Source organism: Orbicella faveolata, unplaced genomic scaffold (assembly GCF_042242905.1).
Source record: "Orbicella faveolata isolate gen_17 unplaced genomic scaffold, um_ofav_v1 contig_13, whole genome shotgun sequence".
Classification (NCBI taxonomy): Eukaryota; Metazoa; Cnidaria; class Anthozoa; order Scleractinia; family Merulinidae; genus Orbicella; species Orbicella faveolata.
In genome coordinates this window covers 11,421,063-11,446,757 of record NW_028301540.1, presented here as the reverse complement: position 1 = coordinate 11,446,757, position 25,695 = coordinate 11,421,063, and the positions used below count along the sequence as shown (strand labels likewise).

Genomic DNA, 25,695 nt, shown 5'->3' with positions numbered 1-25,695 from the left:
CACATGTTGTTTGGGACATGAAGCGTGGACATGCCGTAGCGAGAGTTTTCCCCGTGTCCACGAGCTCGCTTTTGCAAAAAAGTTATGTTATGGGGAAGCAGAAATGAAATGACTTCAATTTTCAATGTTGCATCTTGTGCGCTGCTTTTGCCAACCGTTTCTGCTACTACATGCGTGCACACTAAAGAGATTGTCCTCGCTTCACATTCTCGTAATCAGTAACACGCTGCCTAATGCGTGCCATCAATAACGGTTAGAAGGGAAGACTGGAAGTGTTATTAAATTTTTACAAACATCAATCGATGCTAAATAATACTTGTAGTTACCTTTCTCGCAGTTAGTTCCTGTGTATCCAGATGGGCAGGTGAATTCATAGCCTTGAGTTGAGCTGTTACAAACGGTATCATTCATGCAAGGGTTTGGCTTACAGTTGTCAGTAGCTGTAATAAATATAAAGTTTAGCTCCTGTCTAAATACAATAAACATACTATTATAAGAACGCATTATAAAAAGAAAGTACAAGAAGAAAAGAAAGAAGGAAGTTTAAGAAGAAAGGAAAGGAAGAAAGAATCCTCAAAAAATGGGAATTAGTTTATATTAAAGGGTGCTTTAAATTGTGTTTGAACACCATTTCTTAGAACTTTTGAGTTTTTCTTCACTTTTTTTCTTGCATTTATTGTTTCTGTTTTTGTGCTTTTTTCGGTTTATCTGACATTCTTTAGACACCCAAGGTGTTATGTTAGCGAGGTTCCCTTTGGTCAAGAAATGGAAAAAAAAGTTATTATTTAGAGTGACTAGGTTTTTTTCGTGCCACAGGCGTAAAGCATTTCTTTAACGCAGCTTCCTATTCTTAGAAGTATAATTCTGAAGGTTTGAACTATCGCTTTAACCATTAGAAGTTTTAGCCACTCTGATATGCTCCCTTAGATTAGGAGAATCTTTGTTTACAGTATTTGCCTCATAAGCATGAGCGATACAGTTTCTGATGGAGCTACAAAAAACATTAGTTCTCAATAGGGAAAGCGCATAGCACGATGAACTGTCCCAAGGAATTTGAGCCCGATGTATTGAATACTTTTTGTTCGGCGCGGGTCTCAAGACCCCAAATTTTACAAATAATTTACGAGCTCATAAGCGCTTCTGCCCAGACATGTTGCAGTTTTTGAAAACCTATTTTTCCTGAAGTATTATGCCCAAACAACCAAACATTTCCCAAACGTTTTACAAGCTCTTTAAATGTGTGTAGTCAATTCATGTCTAGCGTGATACCTTCTCTACACAAAGTCGTATGTTAAAGAGGACAAATGTAAACAATGACGCCAGTAAAGATTCTCCAATAGTCGTTTCAATAGCATTAAAGAGGGGGGGGGGGGGGGGGGGGAGGGGAGGTCTTGTCACGAAGTCACGATAGTAAATTTTCGATTTCAAGAATCACGAAACAAAAAATTCACTTTTCACAATTCTCGAACGTGTGCACGAAACTGTAATCAAAATTTGTACAAAAAAGTGCGTTCTTTAACTTTACCAATAATTTGCAGCTGTTGGAAAGCTGATATTTGAAATCTTCATTTGTTGGTTTTACTTTAAGAGACCTTAAGAGAAATATCGGTGATCAGGTGATCGGTGATACGGTGATCAGGAAATCAACGGGTTTATTAAACCTGTCAACATGTTTCGTTTGTCGCTACTCTCAGTCGGCTTGACTCGTGTTAAATTCACTAAGGTCACGGAAAAAATCTGTTCACAATGCAGTGAAATTCAGCTACGAACTCAACTTTAGGCATTCACGATTTACTTGACTGTTATCTATTCACGATTCATAGCCAAGGACTTGCATTTCACGTCTCACGGAATACACTTCAATCACGATTCACGGAACAGTTTTTTATCAAATCACGATTCACAGAGCACAAACAACCGGATCACGGCGTCACGAAAATACCCTTGCCCCTCCTCCCCCTCCCTCCCCCCCTCATTAAAGCAGTTGTTAATCAACTTACCGCGCGATTTTTTGTATTCCCCGACGTACACGTGAGGGGATTGGCCAGATCTGTGGGGTCGCTGTATCTTCTTCTCCTGGACAGATTTGTGCATTCGAAACATAATCGTCCATGTCTTTCTCACCACTCTACTGCCCTGCATTCAGGGTTTAACTTAATGCACAGCTTTTTACAATTCTCGGCGATTAGCATTTCCGAGGACAACATCTTTCGGCCATTCTTTGTGCACCATTGTGGAGAATAATCTTTCCAAGCTGAAATCAATAAAAACGTATTCCTTGCTGGTTAAACTTTGTTCTCTCAAACGTTTCTCTATTGTACCCCATAGGCAGTGTTCAAAAAACCTTTCCAACGAAATCAAATTGTCTGGAATATTGACCACTTGCACTTAAAGACCGGTTTAAACGGGTTATTGTGAGTAGTACTAGCTCTTCCAATCGCTCACTAAGCAATTGAATCAAAAGTCTGATGTTTTTACGTCATTGTAAAGTGTACCCTTTCCCACTGCACAATTAAACGCATCACATTCTATCACCATATTTGTGTTTCAACTTAAATGTAGTAGGATTATTGGGTTAAAAATAGTAGAACTGGGAACTTACATGTACATGCTTGATAATATAGAAAGGGGGGAGGAAATAACTCATGAATGTACTCTACAATGCTGATAGTACTTACTTGGCGAAGAGGTTGGTGCTGTTACATTTTCTCCTGGGATGCGGTGAGTTAAAGTTTCTCCCAAAGTCAAGGTTAATAAAAGTGGTATCAGGAAAACGACATCTAAAATTTAAATCATTGCAGAAAGCAAAGTGGTAGTTTCAAACCATAGAAATTTCAAAGCCTCTGACGATGTTAATGTTATTTACTCGACTTTTAGAGCCATCAAACAATGCCTCGGATTTTTCTACTTTCGGGTTGGCTTTGTAATATAAAAGACAGAAACTTGCTTCCTGCTTATGTTGTCGCTTTTTAGTGAAACTTTAAAATTGTCCATAGACTTGTGACTTTGACCTCATTTAAAGCAAAGGAATCCACACATTACTTTATGACGAGTCACCGGACAAAGAGTTCACACCTCTAAAAGAACTGAAAGTGACAGAAAACTAGAGAACAAGCTTGGATTGAAGTGATATCTTTGTTGTTATACTTTTGAAATGGATCATATGATAATAATTTGGAAAGGGGACATTGAATCGATGACAAACAAATATTACAGGAGCAAATGAAACAAAACGGCGGGAAGAAAAATATTTGGCACCTTCAGGGACGTTCTTGGCATTGTTAAAGACGAATTTATAATCAATTTGGCAACTTTATACTTTATTTTAGAACAGGAGCTGACATGCATGTAATAAGATAATTATCATTAAATTTTGAAAATAGTTCATACTACAACAGACAAGATTACATCATTTCTATTGCCATAGACGCGAAAAATTGTAACTAGAATGCGTTTATATTTGTGAAAGACAAACTGACAAGCAACAACAGGTTTGAAACCATCTATAATTCGATGACAGGAAACAACATGTTTCTATTTCAACCTTGCATCACAAACTTACAGCATAGTTTATCGATAGACACTCTCTTAGTCATAGCCTTGTAAACTAAAACGAGGAACTCGCCTATAGAGCTTTTAAATAATTTGGTTTTATTAACTGGGTTGATAATGTTAATTGGCCACCGTAAAGAGATTCGAAAGACATTTTCGGAAGACAAACATTCGCAGAGACTTAATGTAGAAACTTGTGTAGTCACTGCAGCTGATCAGTAGAGTTACCAAACTGTTGTTTTGCTGGAGTTTGTCTTTACGGTGGCCAATTCACATTATCAACCCAGTTGACAAAACCAAATTATCTTGTTATACTCCCCACCGACGCAGCACCACAGTTTCTTTCGAAACTTACCCCCTATATAGAGCTTTTAGCTTGGGCAATTTGTTGCCCATTTCAAACCATGTGACGATACCCTTGAGAATCCTTGCTTTCAAATTTTCATGTGTAAATGAATAAATAATATATAGATGATACAAGAACAATTCTCTAGAGAATATCACGTGCTCTGTAATGGAAAACAAACTGTCCAAGCTGAAAATGTCTATTGAAGAGGCAATTCTGAATTAGTGCAGGTTACGTCGGCTGCTAGTTTTGGAGAAGTTAGATGAAAATTTCTGTCATGAATTTAGTGTTTGTGACTGCGTTAGTGTTTCGCTTGGGTTTGTCTTCGGACGGAGGAGGCATCTCATCTTAAGTAGAATTACAAACTCGCCATCTCCGCGATCTAATGGAGTATGTAAAAGAAGCTGATGAAAGCACAATAACGGGCGAAAGCCGGAATCCAGTTCCCCCGCCTGATGTTACGCTTACAGAGGACGCATCTGGTAGTAACGATAATATATAGATTTAGCCAGGCCTAAAAGCGGAGCTCCTCAGAATTTTAATTGGATGTTGTTAATAGTTAAAATCATTATACATTGTAGTCACCATCTGTCTTCTCGTTGGCTAAAAAAAAAAACTACAGTTAACTCTAGGAAACAGCGCAACCCACAGATTATTCACTGATCTGCTAGCAGATCAGTGAATAATCTGTAGGTTGCGCGCGCCATGCATGATTTTCAAGAGTAACGTCAAGTTCACGGATAGCGAAGTAAGAACATGGCTTGTCGAAAATAAACTGTGTTCGGTGCGGTAATGCGTTTGTCGTTATTTTCTTTAAATCAATGTATGAGAAAACAATTATTAGATTCGGTTTTTGTGATATCCGAAATAATCAAGGGCTCGGTTAGTGTTATCAGCTTCACTTACCTCCACCTTGATTATTCCGGATATCACAAAAACCTCAGCCAATAAATTGTTTATAATCCAACTTGCATGGCATCCGTGTTGGATTACATTGTAATGCAAATAAAAAAAGCTAAGCATTAAACTTAAAGGGCTATTGGGCTGAATTGTATGCACCAAATAAATCAACGTGTGAGAAGAACAGAGAAAGGGTTCTTCTGTATTGAACACATTCCTCGTGTGCGCGGCCCCACGCAAGCTATACCGAAAACCGTGGGAAAGAACGCAAAACAAGTAAGCGTGCGAGCGTGGCTGTGAGCGTGACGTGCGAGCGACGAATGGCAATGCCGCGAGCCGCTAGCAGCCGTCTTCCGATGTCCGCGCTACTAGCGGCTCGCGGCATCGTTGCTCGCACGTCACGCTCACAGTCATGAGTCACGCTCGCGCGCTTACTTGTTTTGCGTTCTTCCCCAAGGATTTTCGAGGAAGAGAGAGACTGCTCGCAGTCTAGGTGATGTGATAATGAAAGCGAAAATTGAGCCTTAATTCATGGGCAGATTTCAGGGGAACTTAAGACGCCACCCCTTCCCCCTCCCCCACGACTTTTTTCTATCTAGATCTCTTCGAACGTTCGTTGCACAAATCGTCCCATGTTGGGTCGCCGTTCACGTAGCCCTGCGCCTGCACTCAGCGGATTTTCCCCTTTCGAGAGGGGCCGAGGAACACTGGGAACAAGACATTAATTCGCCGCTCGTGGCAAGGATATAACCCTGCAAAACACGTCGGATTTAAACATTTTGATCAGAGTTTTTAGGTTTCAAGTGATTTTTCCTCTTTATTAGGTATCGGAAAAATTAACGCTCAGTTATAAACATGTCAGATCATAAGCAACGTGTTCACGAAAGGTCTAACAAGATCTGCAACAGAAAAATTCGAAGTTGAATGCCATGAAATGTTGACACAAGAATAGGTACTTTCTTGAAAAGATTAAGAGGTAAGCCATCTGATATTTTTCATTGTTGATAGTGGTAGGCTTTAGGGTTGATTACAATGTTACAGTGTAAGTAGGCTTATTTTGCACTAGATTTTTGATTCGGTCAGTGTAAAACGCAGACTGCGGACTGCAAACTACAGACTAAAATGTAGACTGACCATTGAGTCCTAAGCGAAAACAGGCTAACTGGAGGCTAACCTAAGTGATGTCCAGGCCAACTGGAGTGATATTCAGTCTAACCGGAGCGCGACTCAGCTGACCGGAGCACAGTCTTTCACTGCAATTAGCCTGAATAATCATGTTTAAGACCAGCGCCTGATACTATTATTATAAAACGATATGTACTTATGAAGTCTGTAGTCTGCAGTCTGCATTTTACTCTCAGTCTGCATTTTACCCCGGTTTGCAGTCCACAGTCTGCGTTTTACACTGACGATTTTCAATTTGATTGCCAGGAAAGTGGAAGTGAAATCGGAACATCTTTGTACATTACTAAATTACATAGGCCATCAAGGAATATTCGACCGTACAGGCCCTTTCATAAAATAACCACAGAATCATTTAAATGTATAGAACAGCTAAACTGTTGGAATTTTGTAAGCAGTATCATCAGTACAGAGTAAATGATGCAGTGCATAAATTAGTATCTTTAGAACATAAAGGAAAAAGAGTCTACTCCCATATACAATGTACTTAAATGTTGGGTGTTAAAGTTCAAAATATCATAGGTATTCAAATTTCTGTAGGTCCCAGGTTAGAATCTAGTTGTAGTTTATAACAAATTAGGTGGCTATTATGTTAGTTACAGTAATTTAATGGAATAATTTTGAATAATTAATTTGTTTATTTATTTATGTCCATTTATATCCTGTTTGCAGAATGCTAAAATGGATACAATTTATTGGTTCTATTTGACAGACAAATCATACAAGAGGCATGCAGGTTGTGGTTTCACTAGATGGTACAATGGTAACCAGAGTTGTGGGAATATCATTCCAGATTTGTACTATCCTTGTCTGCAAAAGCTTATACTAAGTATGTGTTGCTTGACTAAACCAATAATAAGGCTTAATCATTCTGTAATCATTGCAGGCTTTGTTAAATTTACTTTCTAGACTGTTCTTCGTTTTTGGACTATTTGTATTTTGGCCAATGTACTATAATGTGTTGTCCCTAAAAAGGCCAACCACTGTTATAAAATTGTGCAATTGAAGTGCATGGTACCTTTGCAGTTATTGGAGAGCAAACTGAGTTGCTAGTTTAACCCAAGATGATACCAAAGTTAGTGAAACCACCAAAATTTTAAATTTTTATTCATCCCTTTTTATAGCTGTGTCAAATAAACCATCGCTTTACTTGAGTAACTGTAAGCATCGGGGGATTCTTGTTTTTCAAAATCCCACAAACTATTAAAATACTGGATGTGGTTCTTGATACAAAAGGATAGCAATTATGTGGACTTTCAGTAATATATAAAGACAGAGTGTTTATCCTGGGACAAAGCGAAAACCAAAACTATACATGAATTTATAGTTCCATGACCTATGCAATACATCCTTGTTCTGTGGTTTATGTGGTTTGAGATCTCACTTGTGATTGGTTATTACACAATAAACATTCCAGGCATATTTTAGGTGTTCATGGTTTTGTGAGTTTGACTGTAATAAGTATTTCTTTAAAAAATAGAGTTTCCTGCATTTTAAGAATACATTATTGGGAAACTTTGCTTGAACCCCTAACAAGTAAGCTGTTAGTGGTATTTCTGTCTTATGTAGTTTTGACTTGCAGGAGTCACAACCAGAAAGTACAACATAAAAGATTTTCAGTTGTTTACTCACATCACTCCTCTCCTGTTGGCAAGCAAGCTTAAAATGCATAGGACTGTTTGTACTTCAAGCATCAATTTTCAGGGTAGTTAATTTTTCAGACATTCTGAGGTGTCACCCATTATATTTAGGACATTCATATGAAGTGGGAGAAGTTGTGTATATCCACCTGTAGATTTGATCATTGACAAAAGAGCATGCATTTTCAATGTAATGGAAATTTTGATCATGTAACAAAACTGTCTCCTGTGCTTGGTGACATTCTTATTGCCTCCTTAAGCAGAAAGACAGCATTATAATTAATCATTATATCTTTTGTTTACTCAGTTCCTAAATCTCTACCATATCTCCCCCCAAAATATCAAAAGTTAATAGATAAGTGTACCCTTCTGTAAAGTTGGAGATTTTTGTATCTAACTTGAAGATACAATTAGTGCTCTTCACTTCTGCTGGAATGGTTTGCACCATCTTGCAAAGTATAACTAAGTATAAGCAGGGTGTGGAGAAATGAAAACCAATTTTTTGGCCTATCCTCTCAGTAAGCTGTAACTATGATGTACTTGTCTAAAAGTCATTCTCGCTAGCCCCAAAAAAATTAATCTCTCACAGTACTTCTGTAGTTTGAATTTCTTCAAAGAATTTCCCAAGGAACTGCTAGGCTTTGTGCTATCAGACATGACTTTCTTTGCAAGCTAATAAGTTCAGAAGCTAAAAGCTATTTTCTTGAGTCAAACAACTCCCTCGTGTACATGTAGAAGGAGTTGAACTTGCTGTTTTCCCTTAACTTATAAGCCTTACAGGTAATACAGGTACTTAAATAATTAAGCTATTTAGTGAACTTCTAGGTTCTAATTTGTTTGAAATAAAATCAATATTGAAATGTTCATGCTAAAAAAACCATTTAATCTAGGACTCAAATCTTACCCAATCTGACCTCAAGGATAATCTTCATTTGCACGTGACATGATCATTTTCTAAAATCCAAAACTAAAGAGTCACCAGTTAAAGTTTTTATCCTCATCAGGCATAAGAGGGGTGTAAATTTATATCTTTTAACAACTTTTCACCTTAATAACTTACTTTGTCTGGAAACAAGCACATTTTGAATTTCAGAGTTATGGTGGTGCGTAACATGAAGCTACGAAAGCATTTGTCAAAAAATATTTACTTATCTTGTGGCTTTTAGCCTTTTTAGAAGTTAAAGTATTAGGAAAAGTGCTTAATATTTAGATGTTTGCTTGTTCAGTTCAGTTAATCAGCCACCTAGATATCCAAAGTAACTTCCAGATGTTTACAACATTTGCCTGCTGCAATGTTGGTGTACAATGGAGGTACACCAACATGGCAGTTTCATACTGGGCTCTGTAAATTTGCGCAAAATATTTCAACAAATATCTGAAGCTTGGGAAGATGCACAGCCTGTAGAGCTAAAACTTGGAAAGGTGTCTTCTTTATTTATCTCCTATAATATCACAATGTCTTGAATTTATCCACTGAATGGTCAATTCAAATTAATTTTTGTGTGACAGTGCAAACCAAGAATACCAGCTCTAGAACTCTGTCTACTTTTTTCCTAATTTAATTAATTAAAAGTCATTTGCTTTTATGCTTATTTAAAGTTTTCATCAGCAATGTATATGCTTTCATGAAAGGTTAGCACAGGCATCATGTTTGTCAGTACCATAGTTGCATCTTGTGTCATTGATTGTTGAGTACTGTTTGAGCAGGATCAAGAACCATTCATTTGATGTATTTCATGTGATTTGAAGAGTTCATGCAAGTCTTCTGAGTTGTCTTGCAGGTAGGATTGTCAAAGTTTAATTAACATGTCTCTCTTACTTGGTATCTCTCTTACTTACTTTGTATAATTGCAATCAACAAATGACACTGGAAGATCTTCCTGTCTTTGCTGGGGTGATGTCATCCACTATTGCAATAGACCTATTAGGAAAATTATTTCAAATATGATCCTTGCAACCTTTTCATGAAATATATGATCTTGAACATGATGACACTTCAGTCTGGACTGAAAAGAAAAGAGTAACACTTTTGCAGTGTCTATGAATTGTTTGCATTCCATCTAGTGGCTTCAACGTTCTTCTCAGTTTATGTTTATTGTCCTGGTCCAAATAATTATAGACATCTTGATCTTCCATTTAGGTCTTAAAACTGTTTGCATTCCAGTTAGTGGCTTTTCTTTTGTTGTCCTCAGTCTGCATTGAATGTGCTGGTTAAAAAAAAACAAAAACAAAATATAAACAAATTGGGATGTCAAGTCATCTTGGCAAACATGCATATCTGGGGTTATGCAATCCCAAGCTTCCTCTTTTTGAAAAAGTCAGTAGATCTGATCTTGTCCTTGCCTTTAGATCATGAAGGTTATGCAGTCTTCAGTGACCATGATATAATTGTGTAGTCTAGATCTAGAATAAAGGATATAGTTTAGAATCACTCTGTCGTAAATGCTGTGTCTTTAGGGTTACCATGTGCCTACATCTAAGCAATGTAGCTAATTTGACATGTAAACAACAAAAACATGTCAGGGCATATTTTATTTTTGAATTTTTTTTTCCCAAGAGTGATTTTTGTACAATCACTTCATAAATTTTTTTAATCCTATTTCAAAATTGTTCTGTAGCTTTTATGTTCACTGAAATTGAATATGGCAAAATGCAGACATATTGTAATGTTTAAGCACTTTGGGTCTAGAATCTGAGTAACATATTAAATTAGCAAAAAAATTGCATTGACCTGTAGCTTTCTAAAGGTGATTTGGACACTCTCCTTAGGGGGCCTGGATAACTGGATAATTCATTTTCTTTCAAAATTCTTGGTCTCATTTGATAACCAGCTCTATAAGCTTTAATTTGATATAGGGGTTTAGGTAGCTACAGTACGGTGTGAAAGGGGAGCATTACCTCTCAAGGTATACAGTAACCTTAAACCATGAACTTATTGCTTCTTTCCATTTTATGTGAAACAGTATATGACACAGCCACCTTTATAGCAGAGCTCCCAGGGGCCGCCACCAAGCGGAGTCCCATAACTATGGAAACAGAACCACATGCACGCATACAAGTAGAAAACCATAGAACTATTTTTTCATGGTCAACATGTCTAGCAGTGTGGATCATGGCAGGTGCGCCCAACAAAGCCGACGCCGCGGAACATGGCAGCCATAGTTTAATCATAAATGTATGATACTGGACATCCATGTCATGGTCAATTGACAGCTGTCAAAACAAGGTATCTGCTGACCAGTATTATGTGACCATATCACGGGCTCAGGTTAAGAGCTCATCAAGGTCACCTGTTTTTTAAATAGTTGACTGCTAACAAAGTACTGGTTTTCTATTGGATCGTGGGCTCAAGCTAGGTTAACTTCTTGATCAGGGCGGGTTGTTCAGAAGGTATACTAATGTTTTTCACTGCTTATGTTTTATGGAGTTTGAGATTATTGAAACTCAAAAACAGAAGGCCAGACATTATAAACAGAAAAAAACCCTCAAAGTTACAAAACTCACATCAAAGTCCTGGGTTAGCTTACTCGGGCTTTGAGCAACCTGGCCCAGGAGCTCCACTTTTAGGCTTGGCTAAATCTAAATATTACAATGTGTACAATTGACTCAGTGGTGGCATGAATTTGTACATGTATTTTGTAACATAATCGTGCATTGCTATTTGCCTTCATGCTGTACATCCATCAATAGTTCATTTTTTTTTTCATAGAATATGCTATTAATACTGTCTACCTTTTAAAAAATACTGGAATTCTACATAGCCTTAAGACACTTCCCAACAGTGACTGTAAAAAGATACGGTTAAAGGTATGACAGCTGTACAGTATTAAGAACAGCATACAGGAATATAATGAGATCCACTGCAACATTGCAACATTCACAATGAAAAACTTCCCCTGGCATTAATGGTAAAAATAACACTTTGTGGATGAATACTTACATGTGGGCTACCATTAATAATTTTATAATTCAACTTCAATAATTGATGTGTTTTTTTTTCTCCACGAAGATTGTGGACTACAGGGACTGTTAACTACTGGGTGACCCCATCAAATATACAATTTTGTAATTAAATTTTGTCAAAAATTAATCAGTAAGCTATAAGTAAGTTATACCATCTACACATATTTTGCCCTCACTACATGTAGACAATTGAACACACTCGGAGGTTTTGATGCATATGTGCATTTGGTCAACCAAATCCAAGATATGTTTAATTAAGACATCAGTAAAATTACAGCTAAATGGATAAAAAATATATCCTACATGCACCAAAGTTGAACACGAAAAGCCCCCCAAAAATTGAAAAATAGGGACCGTGTATCCCCAAATGCAGTGGCACCAATGGAATCGTCTCCGTGTAGAGCTTTCTCTGCATGCAGGGTCACTGATTGATGTAGAAAAAATAGTTCATGTTCATGTGCAAAAGGGGAATATGGAGGTGCTGTTAGCAATTTACCACGTTTCAGAAGAGTGTATGGATTTACTATTTCGGAAAATTATATTCCATACTTGCTGCACCAGCAAGCCTAGTGTAATACTAATCATCCACTCGACATTTCAACAACAACAACAAAACCGAGGAAAACTACATAAACACAATATGGGTATCACTACACCTGAATCAAACGAAGGATACCAGAAATGTTACAGAAAATTCGTTTAAGATTTATTATCATTCCAGTTAAAGCCAACAAATGCATTTAGAAGCCAGAAAACGTCCAAAATCTCAAAGACTTGCGGTGTTCAAGTTTAATAATTATTCGCGCCAAAGCGTAATTTGAATATTATTTTCGCCGACGGCTTTGCAGTCCTTTTTTCGGCCGTGGCTTAACCAGGCTTTTACCAATAACCTTAAAAGAAATTCAGCCAAACATTTCACTAAACCCAATAAATTAACCAAACAAAACGAGGAAGTCTCCATAATTTGTAAACGCAGTATGGACGACAACATACGAGCGTCAAAAGCTGTCAAGGGTAGCAAATCGATGGTTTTCCTTCTTCCCAAGGTAAACAGAAGAAGAAATTATAGCAGTCTACAAAGCGGCTGTCCTTACTAAAACAAAGAAAACTTCAAAACTCGGCTGGCAATATTTACAAATACAGTTCTATTACTTTTAGACGTGAGGTTATCGGTATACGGCGAAAAACAACAGAAAACTAAGCTTGTTTATTTACAGTATGCAACTTTATATTCAACAACGACTCTAGTCTTACTGTTTGAAATTTATCAAATTTCTCCCAGTATGGTTCCAAATCAGATAATCAGGGAGACTTTAAAACTCCTATTGAAAATATAAGCTTAACTTCTAAGCTTATCTCGCCGAAGCAACTACATAATTTTCATGGAAAACGCGAAAGTTTCTATGTAAAACAGTCGCTTACCACAATTTGGCAGTTCACTTCAGTTTGAATCCTATAGGCGAAACTTCCAGCAAAAGTTGCGAAGACTGAACTGAACTAATCTTTTCGATAGATCAACGAATCAACTACTCTTTTCCTGCTGTGTTTTTTCCTCTAAACACAAGAAACACGTTTGATTTCTCTTGTTGATCACCTGATAAAATCATGTGACTTCTTGCACGGCTGCACATCTCGATACGCGAAGTTGTGTAGTCTTCTGAGTAAGTTTTTCGGGTATTCCAGCTCTTTTCTATAGCCGTCGTTCGCTCTGCCTCACGGCATTGTTCGGTATTATTTCATATCCTTTCTCTAGCCCTAACTCGATCTAATTCACAGCACTGTTCAGTAGTACCTCGCCTCCTTTCTAGCCCTGGCCCGCTCTTTCGCGATCGAATCCGGACTTCGTCCTGGGAACCGAATCTAAGCTTCACCCTGGTGTCCCTACTTATTCCATCTTCCCACCTACATACACTGTCTTCAGAAAGGACAGAAATGCCTACGGCGGAGGAGTTTTTCATGCAATCAAATCTGACCTGGCTTGCATAGAAGAAGATGAATTAAATGGAAACACCTGTGAAATCCTCTGGTCTTCTATTAAAATGGCAAATTGCAAAACTTTGTATTTATCGTCGTTTTACAGGCCACCAAATTCTTCTACCGAGATCCTTGACCATCTAGGCGATTCTATAAATCAAGTGTTTACCAAAGTATCAAATCATCCAAATATCGTCATCGGAGGTGATTTCAACCTGGGTGATATTGACTGGAGTCGCGAGATCCCAATTGCTAACAACCCTACCACTGCTTCACAACACAATAAATTCTTGCACCTGATGGACGAGTTTTCGTTAACCCAACACGTCAAAGCTCCAACGAGACCTGTTTCAGAGAAAACTTTGGATTTATTATTGTCTACTTATCCTAACTCTATTTCTGGCGTGTCTACTTCTTCTGGTTTAAGTGACCACGACATTGTAAGTTTCGAGATCAACCTGAAAGCAACGCGCTTTTCCAAGTCTCCTCATAGAGTCTACCTGTACAAGAAAGCGAACTTTGATGGCCTGAACGAATTTATAGCAAAGTCATCGGCTGAATTCTTCGCATCAAACCCATGGGAAAACTCTGTGGAGCATAACTGGAATGCATTCAAAAATGCTGTAATTAAAGGTATTTCCCAGTATGTTCCACAAAAATTGTCCATGCCAAAGTACAAGCTGCCATGGATTACTACTGATATTAAAAGAGAGATGCGCAAAAAGGATCGCCTCCACAAAAAAGCTATTCGCTCTAAAAACCAGCAACATTGGAAAGCTTTCAAGTATCAACGAAATCGAGTAGCAAAACTGGTCAAAGAATCTCACAATCGCTATTTAAACGAAGTTATTGGTGATAACCTGACCGAAAACCCCAAAAAGTTCTGGTCGTATGTTAAACATAGCAAATCTGAAAACCTTGGAATCCCCCCACTCAAAACCGAAAATGGGGTGAGTATTACAGACAAAGACAAAGCAGAAACTTTGAACTCCCATTTCTTTTCGGTTTTTACCCATGAACAGAAGCCTCTTCCTCAAATTGGCCTGTCACCATTCACCTCGATTGAAGATTTGCTTTTCTCGCCTGATGGAGTTGCAAAACAGCTAGCCCAGCTGAATCCTCACAAAGCTTGTGGGCCAGACAAACTACCTGCAAGAGTACTCAAAGAGATCTCACAAACAGCCTCTACGTGGCTCGCTTTCATCTTTCAACAATCATTTGATCTTAATGTCGTCCCATCAGATTGGTCCAAAGCTCTCATTACTGCAGTCTTTAAGAAAGAAAATAAATCAGATCCATCCAACTATCGCCCAATTTCGCTGACTTCTATCTGCTGTAAAGTAATGGAACACATTGTTCTTAGTCATATGGCTAAACACTTATCTAGTAACAACATTTTGATAAACGAGCAACATGGTTTCAGACAGCGGTTTTCTTGTGAAACTCAACTGATATCAGCTATACACGATTGGGCCAAGTCAATCAACACTTGCAGCCAAACCGACGTCATACTGCTTGATTTCTCTAAAGCATTTGATTCTGTCCCCCACCAAAGACTTCTAATGAAGCTCGACTTCTATGGTATTCGTGGGAACATGCTTATGTGGATTAAAGCTTTTCTGTCAAACCGCTCCCAATCAGTTTCAGTAAATGGCATTCAGTCTTCTTCCAAACCAGTGCTCTCCGGGGTCCCGCAAGGCTCAATTTTGGGCCCTGTATTATTTTTACTGTATATAAATGACATCTCTTCTTCTGTAAAGTCACGTCTACGCCTTTTTGCAGATGATTGCATCCTCTATAGTGAAATCCGTGAAGTACAGGACTGTTGGGCTCTGCAGGATGATCTTGAACAATTGTCACTCTGGTCAAACACCTGGCAACCTAACTTTAACGTCAAGAAGTGTTATCAACTTGGTATAACGCGTAAGAAAATTCCAACTATGTTCCAATATTCATTGGCTGGCCAGCCCATTTCTAGAGTTTCCTCAGCCCAGTACCTTGGAGTCACCGTGACAGACAATCTGTCCTGGAACGAGCACATCAATCAGATCTGTAAAAAGGCAAACTCTACTCTTGGGCTACTGCGTCGTATTCTAAGTGGTTGTGATACCAAAGTCAAAGATACGGCGTATCGCACGCTAGTCCGCCCAAAACTCGAATATGCGTGTTGCGCTTGGAATCCTTTCACCAAACAGAACATCACTCAAATAGAGATGGTTCAACGCCGAGCAGCAAGATTTGTATTAAATGACTATTCAAGATTTAGTCATGTTACTCCAATGATCGAACATCTTGGTTGGGACTCCCTTGAAGATCGTCGACTCCTCTTTCAAACTACTATGTTCTACAAGATCTTGATGGGACATGTTGGTATTAGCTTTCCTCCTGAAGTCCGCGAAATAACAAGGGCCACCAGATTACTGAACAGTCGTCCTTTCCAACAAATCCGTGTATCAAATGATGTCTATAAGTTTTCCTTTTATCCAAGGACAATAGTAGCATGGAACAATTTACCTATTTATGAAGATGTTGATATAAATAATTTTAAGACTATTGCTCTTGCAGCCATTAAATCTTTTTGTATAATGTATATCCAGACCTCCTAACTTGTCTCGACGAGATTATACTTAATCTATTTTATCTTATCTTTTACTAACTTATAATTTTTATTGTATATACATATTGTAATTATTTATTACGTGCTTTTATTATGTTATTTTAAACCCCTAGTATAGTTCCACTGTTTAAGGAGTATACTTATTAAAATTAAAAAAAAAAATTAAAATCTTCTTCGCCACTTCTTTGGCTGTCAATCCTTGCTCTCTGCCGTTCTCTTTCACGTTTTGCTTAAGTTAAACCCTATCTTGAAAACGTTAGATCAACCCCTCCGATCGTTTGTCAACATAACAAATAGAAATTTTTTTTTTTTTTTCCCTGACTTTTCTGAAAAATCCCGCCAAGAACAGATGGCATTCCCTAGCTTCCCCGTGAGGGCTACCGCGAGACGCCCCTCCCCTTCCCCCAGAGTCTGTACGGACGGCGTTCGCTCGTTCCTACGCTGACGTCATAACCAAATTTTCTCGGCTTGATGGGTTACCAATTTTGCTTACCCATGGTGCTTCGCTGGCGCGCTTCGCGCGCTGAAGCTTCGCTATTAAGCCAGTTTTTCTCACTATGATTTTTTGCTTTTCTGCTGGTTTATTTATTCACAACTAGAAACTTGTTCCGTAACCTATCCTATTCTTATTCTTATTCGTAACGTGCCTTATTTATTTACAACTCAAAAAAGGAATCAATCTTGAGTTTGTATTTGTATTCCTTTAGCTAAAGCTCGATTCAGTTTAAACGTTAATGAATTTAAAATAATCGAATCTCCTGCTACAAATTTTTGAATTCCCTTTAACCAAAACGGTTCCTGCTTGACCGAAACTATGAAACGAAGCATGTACTAGCGCAATGTCGGTAGACATTGGCACAAAACTTACTATTTAGTGAGTGAAAAAAGTCACTTATTAGCGCTTTGAATTTTAAATTATGAATCCTCACCCGTAGCTTCTCTATCCTTTACTAAGTTCTTTTTTTCCTCTTTGCTGTGCAGTTGATCCATGTGATGAACGAAGAACCATGTGAGAATAACGCAACTTGTGTGGTCACTACAGCTGATCAATACAGTTGCCAATGTGCTGCGGGGTTTTGACTTTTAAAATTCTGACCAATTCTCAGCTATAAGTGAATACCCCTCCATTTGCTTATTTACTATTGCATTGCATACAGTTACAAAAAATTGCATAGAGACAATAAACTTTTTTTGCAAATTTCTGGAAGTTTAAATAAATTCTGTGGAGAGGATTCAGCCAACTTTGTGAAGAACGTCTTTTACGTCGACGATTGCTCGAAGTCAGTATCACCACCCGAAGCAGTTATTAGTCTGATCAAGAAAACGAAGTCTTTGTGCGAGAAGGGCGGCTTCAATCTCCATAAGTTTATTTCAAATCACAAGGCCGTGATTGACACCATTCCCCACAAAGATCGATCAAAGGATCTCCAAGACCTGGACATTACCAAAGGTATTCTCCCAGTTGAGCGGGCTCTAGGTGTCCAATGGTGCGTCGAGTCCGACACACTCCAGTTTAGAGTTGAGGTGAAGGACAAGCCATTAGCAAGGAGAGGCATCCTGTCGACCGTTAGTTTCGTGTTCGATCCTCTTGGCATGCTTCATCAGATCATCCTTCAGGAGTTATCTCGCGATGGAGCAGACTGGGATGACAAGGTCCCAGAACCATTACGATCAAGATGGGAAAGGCGGAGAGCTGACCTAGCTCTGCTTTCTAGCCTCAAGATTCCAAGATGTTACAAGCCAGAAAGATTTGGGGAACTCAAATCTGTAGAGCTGCACCACTTCTCAGATGCCAGCAAAGATACTTATGCCCAGTGTTCCTACCCTTGGCTAATTGATCATTCTGACCAAATTCATTGTCCTCTTGTGATGGCAAAATCACGCTTTGCTCCTCTGAAGCCTGTAACGATCCCCAGACTTGAGCTTACAGCTGCTTTGGTATCAGTGAAGACCAGTTCTATCCTTCAAAGGGAACTTGAATATGATCAAATCACAGAAGTGTACTGGACCGATAGCAAGGTTGTTATTGGCTACATCAACAATGATGCGAGGCGATCCCATGTATTTGTCGCAAATAGAGTCCAGTAGATCCGGGACCATACCTTACCCAAGTATGTAGAGACAGATCAGAATCCAGCAGACGATGTCTCTCGTGGTCAGAATGTACAGAATCTAATTGAAAACTCGCGCTGGTGGAATGGGCCAAAGTTTCTCTGGAAACCACTGAAAGATCAGAGCTCACTTGATAGTGGCGAACCCATGTGCATTTCTCCGGATGACCCCGAAGTAAAGAAGAATATTTCAGCCATAACTACCCAAACCCGAGAATGCTTCTCTCTTCCTGATCGCTTGAAGTACTTCTCCAGCTGGCATAAAGCTAAGCGAGCAGTTGCTGTTTGCCTTAGTCTCCAGAGAAAGTACAGAACTGGTTCAGAAGGGCGAGACATGGTGAAAACTAAAGAGTCTAAGCAGAGGAAGACGGGCCAGTATATTCCAGTTAATACAGAAGAGCTCCAAGACGCAGAAACAGAGATCAGGCTGCTTTGCTCTAACAATTTACAGCATGGTTCACACGACCGCACCTCTGCCAGAGTCATGAGGAAAACTTGCAATCTCTCTACACTTGATCTCTTCCTTGATGAGAATGGCGTGCTCCGAGTTGGTGGTCGTCTGAAGCATGCAGATCTTTCAACTGCAGCCAAGTACCCTGCTATCCTACCCAAGAAAGGACATATGACAGACCTGATCATTTCCCACTGTCATGATTCTGTAGAACATCAGGGGCGCGGAATGGCACACAACAAAATCAGATCCTCTGGATTCTGGATCATTGGTGCGAGCTCTGCCGTGTCTGATTACATTGCGAAATGCGTATGCTGCCGAAAGTTGAGGGGAGCAGTGCAGGAACAGAAAATGGCAGATCTTCCAGAAGACCGGGTTCAATCTGCTCCACCCTTCTCTTACTGTACAGCGTAATACTTTGGACCTTGGTACGTGAAGGAGGGACGTGGTGAACTAAAAAGATATGGAGTTCTCTTCACGTGCATGGCCTCCAGGGCAGTCCACTTGGAAGTTGCAAATTCTCTGGCAGCGGATTCTTTTATTAATGCCTACCGCCGCTTTGTCGGCCGTCGCGGCCCAGTTCGCCAGATCCGCTCAGACCAGGGAACGAACTTCTTCGGTGCGAGGAACGAGCTTCAGGAGGCCCTCTCAGAATTAGATCATGACAAAATACGACAAGAGCTTCTGAAAAGAAACTGCGACTGGGTGGATTACAAAATGAATGTACCCCATGCTAGCCATATGGCAGGTGCCTGGGAACGTCTAACGTTTAATGTTAAACATAAACTAAAAACGTTCCTTTTTAAGAAAGCATTTTTATAACTTTTTAGCGACATTTTTTTATTTTTACTTTATTTGTCTTAAGTGTTTTTAATATTTCTAACTGTAAAGCGCTTTTGAACTTTTAGGATATTGGCGCTATATAAATATTTTATTATTATTATTATTTATTAACGTCAAATTCGATCGGTACGGAACGTTCTTGCAGCCCTGCTGAGCCGCCATGGATCACAGCTTGATGATAAATCCCTGAGTACCTTCAGGGTTGAGGCTGAATCAATTGTGAATTGTCGACCACTTGCAGTTAATGATGTGAGCTCCCCAGAATGTCTAGATCCACTGACACCCAATCAGCTGCCAACCATGAAATCTTCTGTCGTCCTACCTCCTCCTGGATCCTTTCAGCGAGCGGACCTCTACTCTAAGGAATGATGGCGCCGTGTACAGTACTTAGCAAATGAATTTTGGATCAAGTGGGAAGACAATTACCGCCAGTTGCTGCAGCCTAGGCGGAAATGGGTGCGTACAGTCAGAAGCATAGAAGTGGATGATGTTGTCATCATTAAAGATGATAATCTACCCAGGAACCAATTGCGACTCGCTCGTGAGTCCAGACTTACCCAAGCAACGATGGCCTCCTGAGGAAGGTGAAACTCGTAGTAGCAGACCCATCCTTGGATAGACGTGGAAGTAGAACCAAACCTCCTGTGTTTCTTGACAGACCTGTCCAGAAGCTAGTTTGTCTTGTGCGGTGCGGTGAAGATTAATGGCAGACCAGGGAGTCCCCACCGAGAAGCAAGGAGTAGCAAGTTCAAGGACAAACATCCAGCTGATAAACACTGTTTTTATAATTATCTTTTGTCACGCTTTTTTTTTCTTTTGAAATAAGTAAATTGACGTTGACAATTTATGGGAGCCATGTAAGCGTTACCGTTGTGTCACAGTGTTGCGTTACCGTTGTGTTCGCTCTGCATGCGCAGTCAAATGTAAAAGGAAGCTGGCCTCGTGGTTCTCGTAGTGTCAGTGCGGGCGGTGTTCGAGTTTAATGTTAGCATCAAGTTGAATGTAAGATTTCTACTGCCCTTTAGCCAGTTTCGCCCCAACGTCGGGATAGAGGTACGTAAGAAATTATTGTTATCGTTTTCGTCATGATTACGTGTTTTGTCGATTGCCTGTTACCTCGAAATAGTTTATAATTTCATAGATGATCGACATCTGTTGTTCATAATCGCTCAATGACTTCTATTCATTGCAATTGTAAGTTAGTTAAGGTCGCCTGGTCACTGTACCCTTTATTTCAGTTTTTACGTATTGGATCATCATTAAAGTTGCCACATTTGTCTACCTGTCGTGGTTCATTGATGGCTCCGATTCAGTCTGAAAATCTATCGCCGTGACAGGTATTGTTCGGCGATTGCCTTTTCAATTCTTTGAAATTTAAGTATAATTTTTTTTTTTTTTTTTACTTTGATCACTATACTTTTCAATACTTATTTGTGTTTAAAACAGAAAACTACCTGGAAAGAAAACTACTTGTTGCCCTTGCTATATATCTAGACTTCCTTTACTAGTTTTTAGATTTCCAGCACAAGTAGAGTCCACCTCGTTATTTCCGATGTTAATTTGTAATCATTAACCGGTAGAAATATTCTTGAAAGTGCCGTTCCCGAGACAACATTTCAAATGGAACTGAGGTCACTATAGCCGGAGAAATTTGAAAACGCAACAATCACCGGTCATTTTTGATTTGTGTTTGAAGAAAAACTCTAGCAGGGAAATCATATGATTATCTTGGCTTTCAGGAAGCGAAATTCCAATTTGAAGGAGACCATGACTTCTCAATGTACATAGGAAGGCTTTGATAAGTTCGCAAACGTTTGGAAGTTAGGTTTTCAGTAATTGTGAATACATGTACAACTATATTGTGAGATTGGTAGAAAATGCAGATTTATTATCCAACTGCAGCGAATACCGTCCAAATAACAGTACAAATATACAGCGATATTGTACAGTAGAAAACCTGTTTGCCATATTTGAACTGTAGAAAATCTGTTTGCCGTACAGGTCGGCGCGCGCACGCAAAACTGTCATACTCTCCCTCTTTCATTGATAAATTCATTTACTACAGCAGTTGGATAATAAATCTCTTATTAGATGTTTTGGTGTGTAGTATCGCTGTATATTTTTACTCGTTGTTTGTACTTGTTTGTACGGCACAAGTCGTAAAAATATACAGCGATACTACACACTAAAACATCCAATAAGATATATGTATCCTCGTAAAAACGAAATTAATGCCTTGACTCGTGTCCGTGTTTTTTGTCGCTATCAAATATGACCTCGTGGAATTCCAACAATCTCTTGATTAGATGATACTTAGAGGTATGTTGGCGATCCTGCGATGGCGTAGCGTAACAGTTCCCGGCTAAAACTTGAAGATGTCTGGCGTTAGATTTCACTGAGGCTTGGAGTGTACAAATCCTGTCTCAGTTTGGCCTCCACGGGGTAGTTACTTTTCGTGTAGGCTGTTGTAAACCTGATTAACGAAAGAGAAACAAAGTCAGACTATAAACTGAGAAAGCTGAGAAGCAAACAGTCTATAACAAGTCTCATGAAACTGCTGATAAATAAATTACTATATTTAGAAAGGGAGACACATCAGCCTTAGCTGGTTTTCACGCGGGTCCTCTATCCTGCTCGAATTTGAATTTGGAGATGTTGTTTTTAGTGGAGGGAGGAAAACCGGAGAAGCTGGAGAAAAACCCTCAGAGCAAGGCGAGAACCAACAACAAATTCAACCCACGTATGTATGGCACCGGGCTGAATCGAACCCGGGCCACATTGGTGGGAGGTCAGCGCTCCCATTAATGTGCCATCCCTACTCCCCAGTCTTTGCTTCCCTTTGAAAAAATGGTTGGTGCCTAAATGTTATTCTGCCCGTCTCGCTTTGGTGAGGTTAAATCCTTAGATGACAGTTTTGTTTCGCAGAAAACTAAATTTTGAATAAACGCTCCTGGTAGTTTGTCTTACCAAGTCTGTTTCGCAAAACGACGCCTTTCCATTACGTTTTGCCCAGCCAATGTTAAAATTATTAAAATGCTTTATACTATCATAATTTACTGTATCACCAGGTGTTTCGAAACTTCAATTGATCATCCTAACCCAGCTATATTTCTGCTTGCCCAAAAACATGGGTCGGGAGACTATGAATTTGTAAAGAATACTTGGAGTTCGGGTTGTCTTTTCACTTTGAGTGGATAATTGACCAAAGCCGAGCGTAAGCGTGAAGGGCAATAGGGTAAATGTTCAGCAAATGTTTATGAGTAATCATTTTCAGTCGACTTTTAAAGTTTTCAGAAAAGTCTTTGCTTAAACAGAAGAAATTCTTCAACACAGTAGGTCATAATTGCAAACTGTTGACCTGTCGCACTATAAGAAAAACCTATAAGGAATATGCCTTTGTATGAATGGCGCATAACTTTGAATAACAGCACTTTGTACATCCTCAGCCTCGTACTTATGTTTCCAGACAAAGGATTTTTCACATGAATGCGAGGCTTAGGATGTATAAGCATTGTGATTCAAAGCTAGGCGCCATTTATGCAAACGGTCCATGGTAGCAAGAAACGGAAACACAGTTCAGATCCCGTTTTAAAGCAGTACCAGTGTGACGGTTAAAACAAACCATGTTGTTACTCAAAACTTAAGACAACATTACATAATTATGCTATTCCTTTTGCTGGTGAGAAATGTCTAGAGCACATCAGACAATAAAGATGAAAAGAAGCTATCGGCAGTCAGGCTTGCCGGCTACTTTGAATATTTAATTCTGCGTAATGTGACCTCAAACCTGTGATGACAAAATACGATCAGAGTTGATAATCACTTTTCATGGTATCTGTTGCATTTTTTTTTTTTTTTTCGGTCGGCATATTCGAAGTAGATTTTGCAGCAATCCCCAACGACACGAATAAGTTCTGCAAGGAAGAATAAAAAGCAACCAAAACCTACATATTAAGTTATAAACATCATTATTTTCGAAAAAATCATGCTGATGCATCGACACCTGACTGCATTCAATCATCACCGAGACAGCGATTACATCATTCTTTTCGCCTCAGCTGAGACAATGTAACATAATCAACAGCTGGCTTTTTAAAAAGTATTTGAATCACAAGTCTATATTACATAATTTTTGTTTTGTTAAAAAAAATAGCGTTGCAAAAATGTATCTTACGTTGACCAAAAACACCTTCCAAACCAATGAAGCTTTGGGAAAAAAATCTTTGTCAGCTGCCTATAAAATGGTTACTCCACTTTGTGGATGTTGTTTAATTAGTTGTCGCTCATGCAAAGAAAGATACGTCGAGAGGTTTCTACGTATACCATGAAACTTGTCCTTGTTGTCGTGATAGCGTTGGTATTTTCCTGCAGCGCACTTGCCAATGGTAATGTGGAGTCTAAAGCAAGCCCTGTTGAGCTCGAGGAGCAACTCGGAGACATTGCAGCTAAAGAGAGCAGATATTTTCTATCCGCGTTGGAGTTCGTAGAGGATTCATCTGGTGGTAAGAACTTTTTGGCATGCAATTCAAAAAAAAATTGCGATTCTTCAACTATGCAAGTTTTTTATTCCTTCTCTTAAAGCAAACACTCTAGAAGCTTTCATAAACGGTGAATTACACTTCCTTTATTTTACGTTTTGCTCCATATATTTCTGACTTGCCCTCGACGGTTGTACAACTGTTTACGTGCTGACGTACAGATTACCCTAGTGGAAAATTTTATGTAATTGTCTTGTTTGCATTGTGTGGTATTGTCTCTTACCAAAGTAGTTGTCAGTTCCTGGATCGAACGAATGAACTAAGTCACTTCGATTCGGCAATAGACCAATTTCGATGTATTAAAATTCAGCCTAAAACAATAGACCTCAACATGAAGCTCTGGGGAATAAACCCCACAAACTCTGTAGTTATTCCCCGGAGCCTCCTTCTGAAGTCTATTGTTTTAGGTTGAATTTTAATATATCGAAATTGGTCTATTTATCAATTAACAATTAGTATAATTCATACACTAAGCCGGAGAAATTTGAAAACGCAACAATCACCGGTCATTTTCGATTTGTGTTTTGGGAAACCTCGGGCAGGGAAATCACATGATTATCGTGACGTCTACGTTATCGGAAAGCTCCGTTTTCCAAAATTTTCCCATGCACGCTGAAACTCGAAGTGGGCGTTTTCAGTCTTACGGTTTGAAGAGCGTTTTCGAAAAGCTCCGTTTCGTGACGGATAAGTGTGGACGCCAGGCCTAACCATAGAAATAAAGCTGCGTGTTCAATTTTGGTGTGGACGAGGCGTTACTCAAAAATGAAAAATTTCTTCACCATATAGTCAGTCCGTGTGCCATTGCTCCGTGCAAGAATGGAGGAACGTGCCAACCTATAGCAGGTGATGACTTCACTTGTCAATGCACCGAAGGATTCTATGGAGATAATTGTGAAAAAGGTAAGTACATGGTGACCAGAATTTTAATGTTACTTTATACATTGACAGAAAAATGATGAAAAATGACAACTCAAAGCGCCCAAAAATTCACTGGTAGAATTCGAATTTTGCGTTTTAAACGAGCTTTTGTAACATTGCGAACTTAATTAAATGTACTTAATTATTCTCTTTTGTTAGACGTCAATCAATGCCTGACTTCTAAACCTTGCTTAAACGGAGCTACGTGTGTCAACAAACCTGGAAGCTACAGCTGCACATGTCCACAAGGGCATACTGGGAAAAACTGCGAAAAAGGCAAATAAGATTATCTTTATTTTTTGACGAACATATCTAAAAACCACACTGCCAAAGGCTTAAAATAACCAGTCCTCCTTTCAAGTTGAAAAATATTTTCTTTGAAGTTAAGCTATATCACATAGAAATTATTCCATCATTCTGAACAGCCCGAGTTTTCTATGAGCGAATAGCCAACGACGCGTAGAGGAGTTGACTATCGCTCACAGACAACAAGGGCGAGTAGTTTCATTGTTTTAGTACACACTCTCAAGGATTACAGGACAAAACCTCCAGCAATTTTCCCGTATTTTTAAGCCTAAACTGAATAATAATTGTCAGTTTCAAGCGCTGAAGGTCCGAGATCATTGTCGATCAGCGAATAACGATTAGTGAATCAATCAG

At 39.0% G+C, this 25,695-nt stretch overlaps 1 protein-coding gene and 1 long non-coding RNA gene across 2 annotated transcripts in view; one reads left to right on the top strand and one right to left on the bottom strand.

The window, feature by feature from the left end:
* Positions 1-9,034: 9,034 nt before the first annotated feature.
* Positions 9,035-25,695, bottom strand: part of LOC110062668 (uncharacterized) — a 142,109-nt gene continuing 125,448 nt past the window's right edge. Inside the window, exon 4 of the long non-coding RNA XR_016205977.1 lies at positions 9,035-9,827. This is a non-coding gene — a long non-coding RNA (uncharacterized LOC110062668). The remainder of the gene's footprint in view (positions 9,828-25,695) is intronic.
* On the top strand, positions 9,332-25,319 carry LOC110053767 (protein HEG homolog 1-like). The gene is made up of 5 exons (XM_089283885.1): positions 9,332-9,401; positions 10,584-10,846; positions 23,951-24,081; positions 24,904-25,017; positions 25,195-25,319. The coding sequence occupies exons 2-5, from the start codon at positions 10,794-10,796 to the stop codon at positions 25,317-25,319; spliced, it is 423 nt and encodes a 140-aa protein (XP_089140011.1). The 5' UTR covers positions 9,332-9,401; positions 10,584-10,793.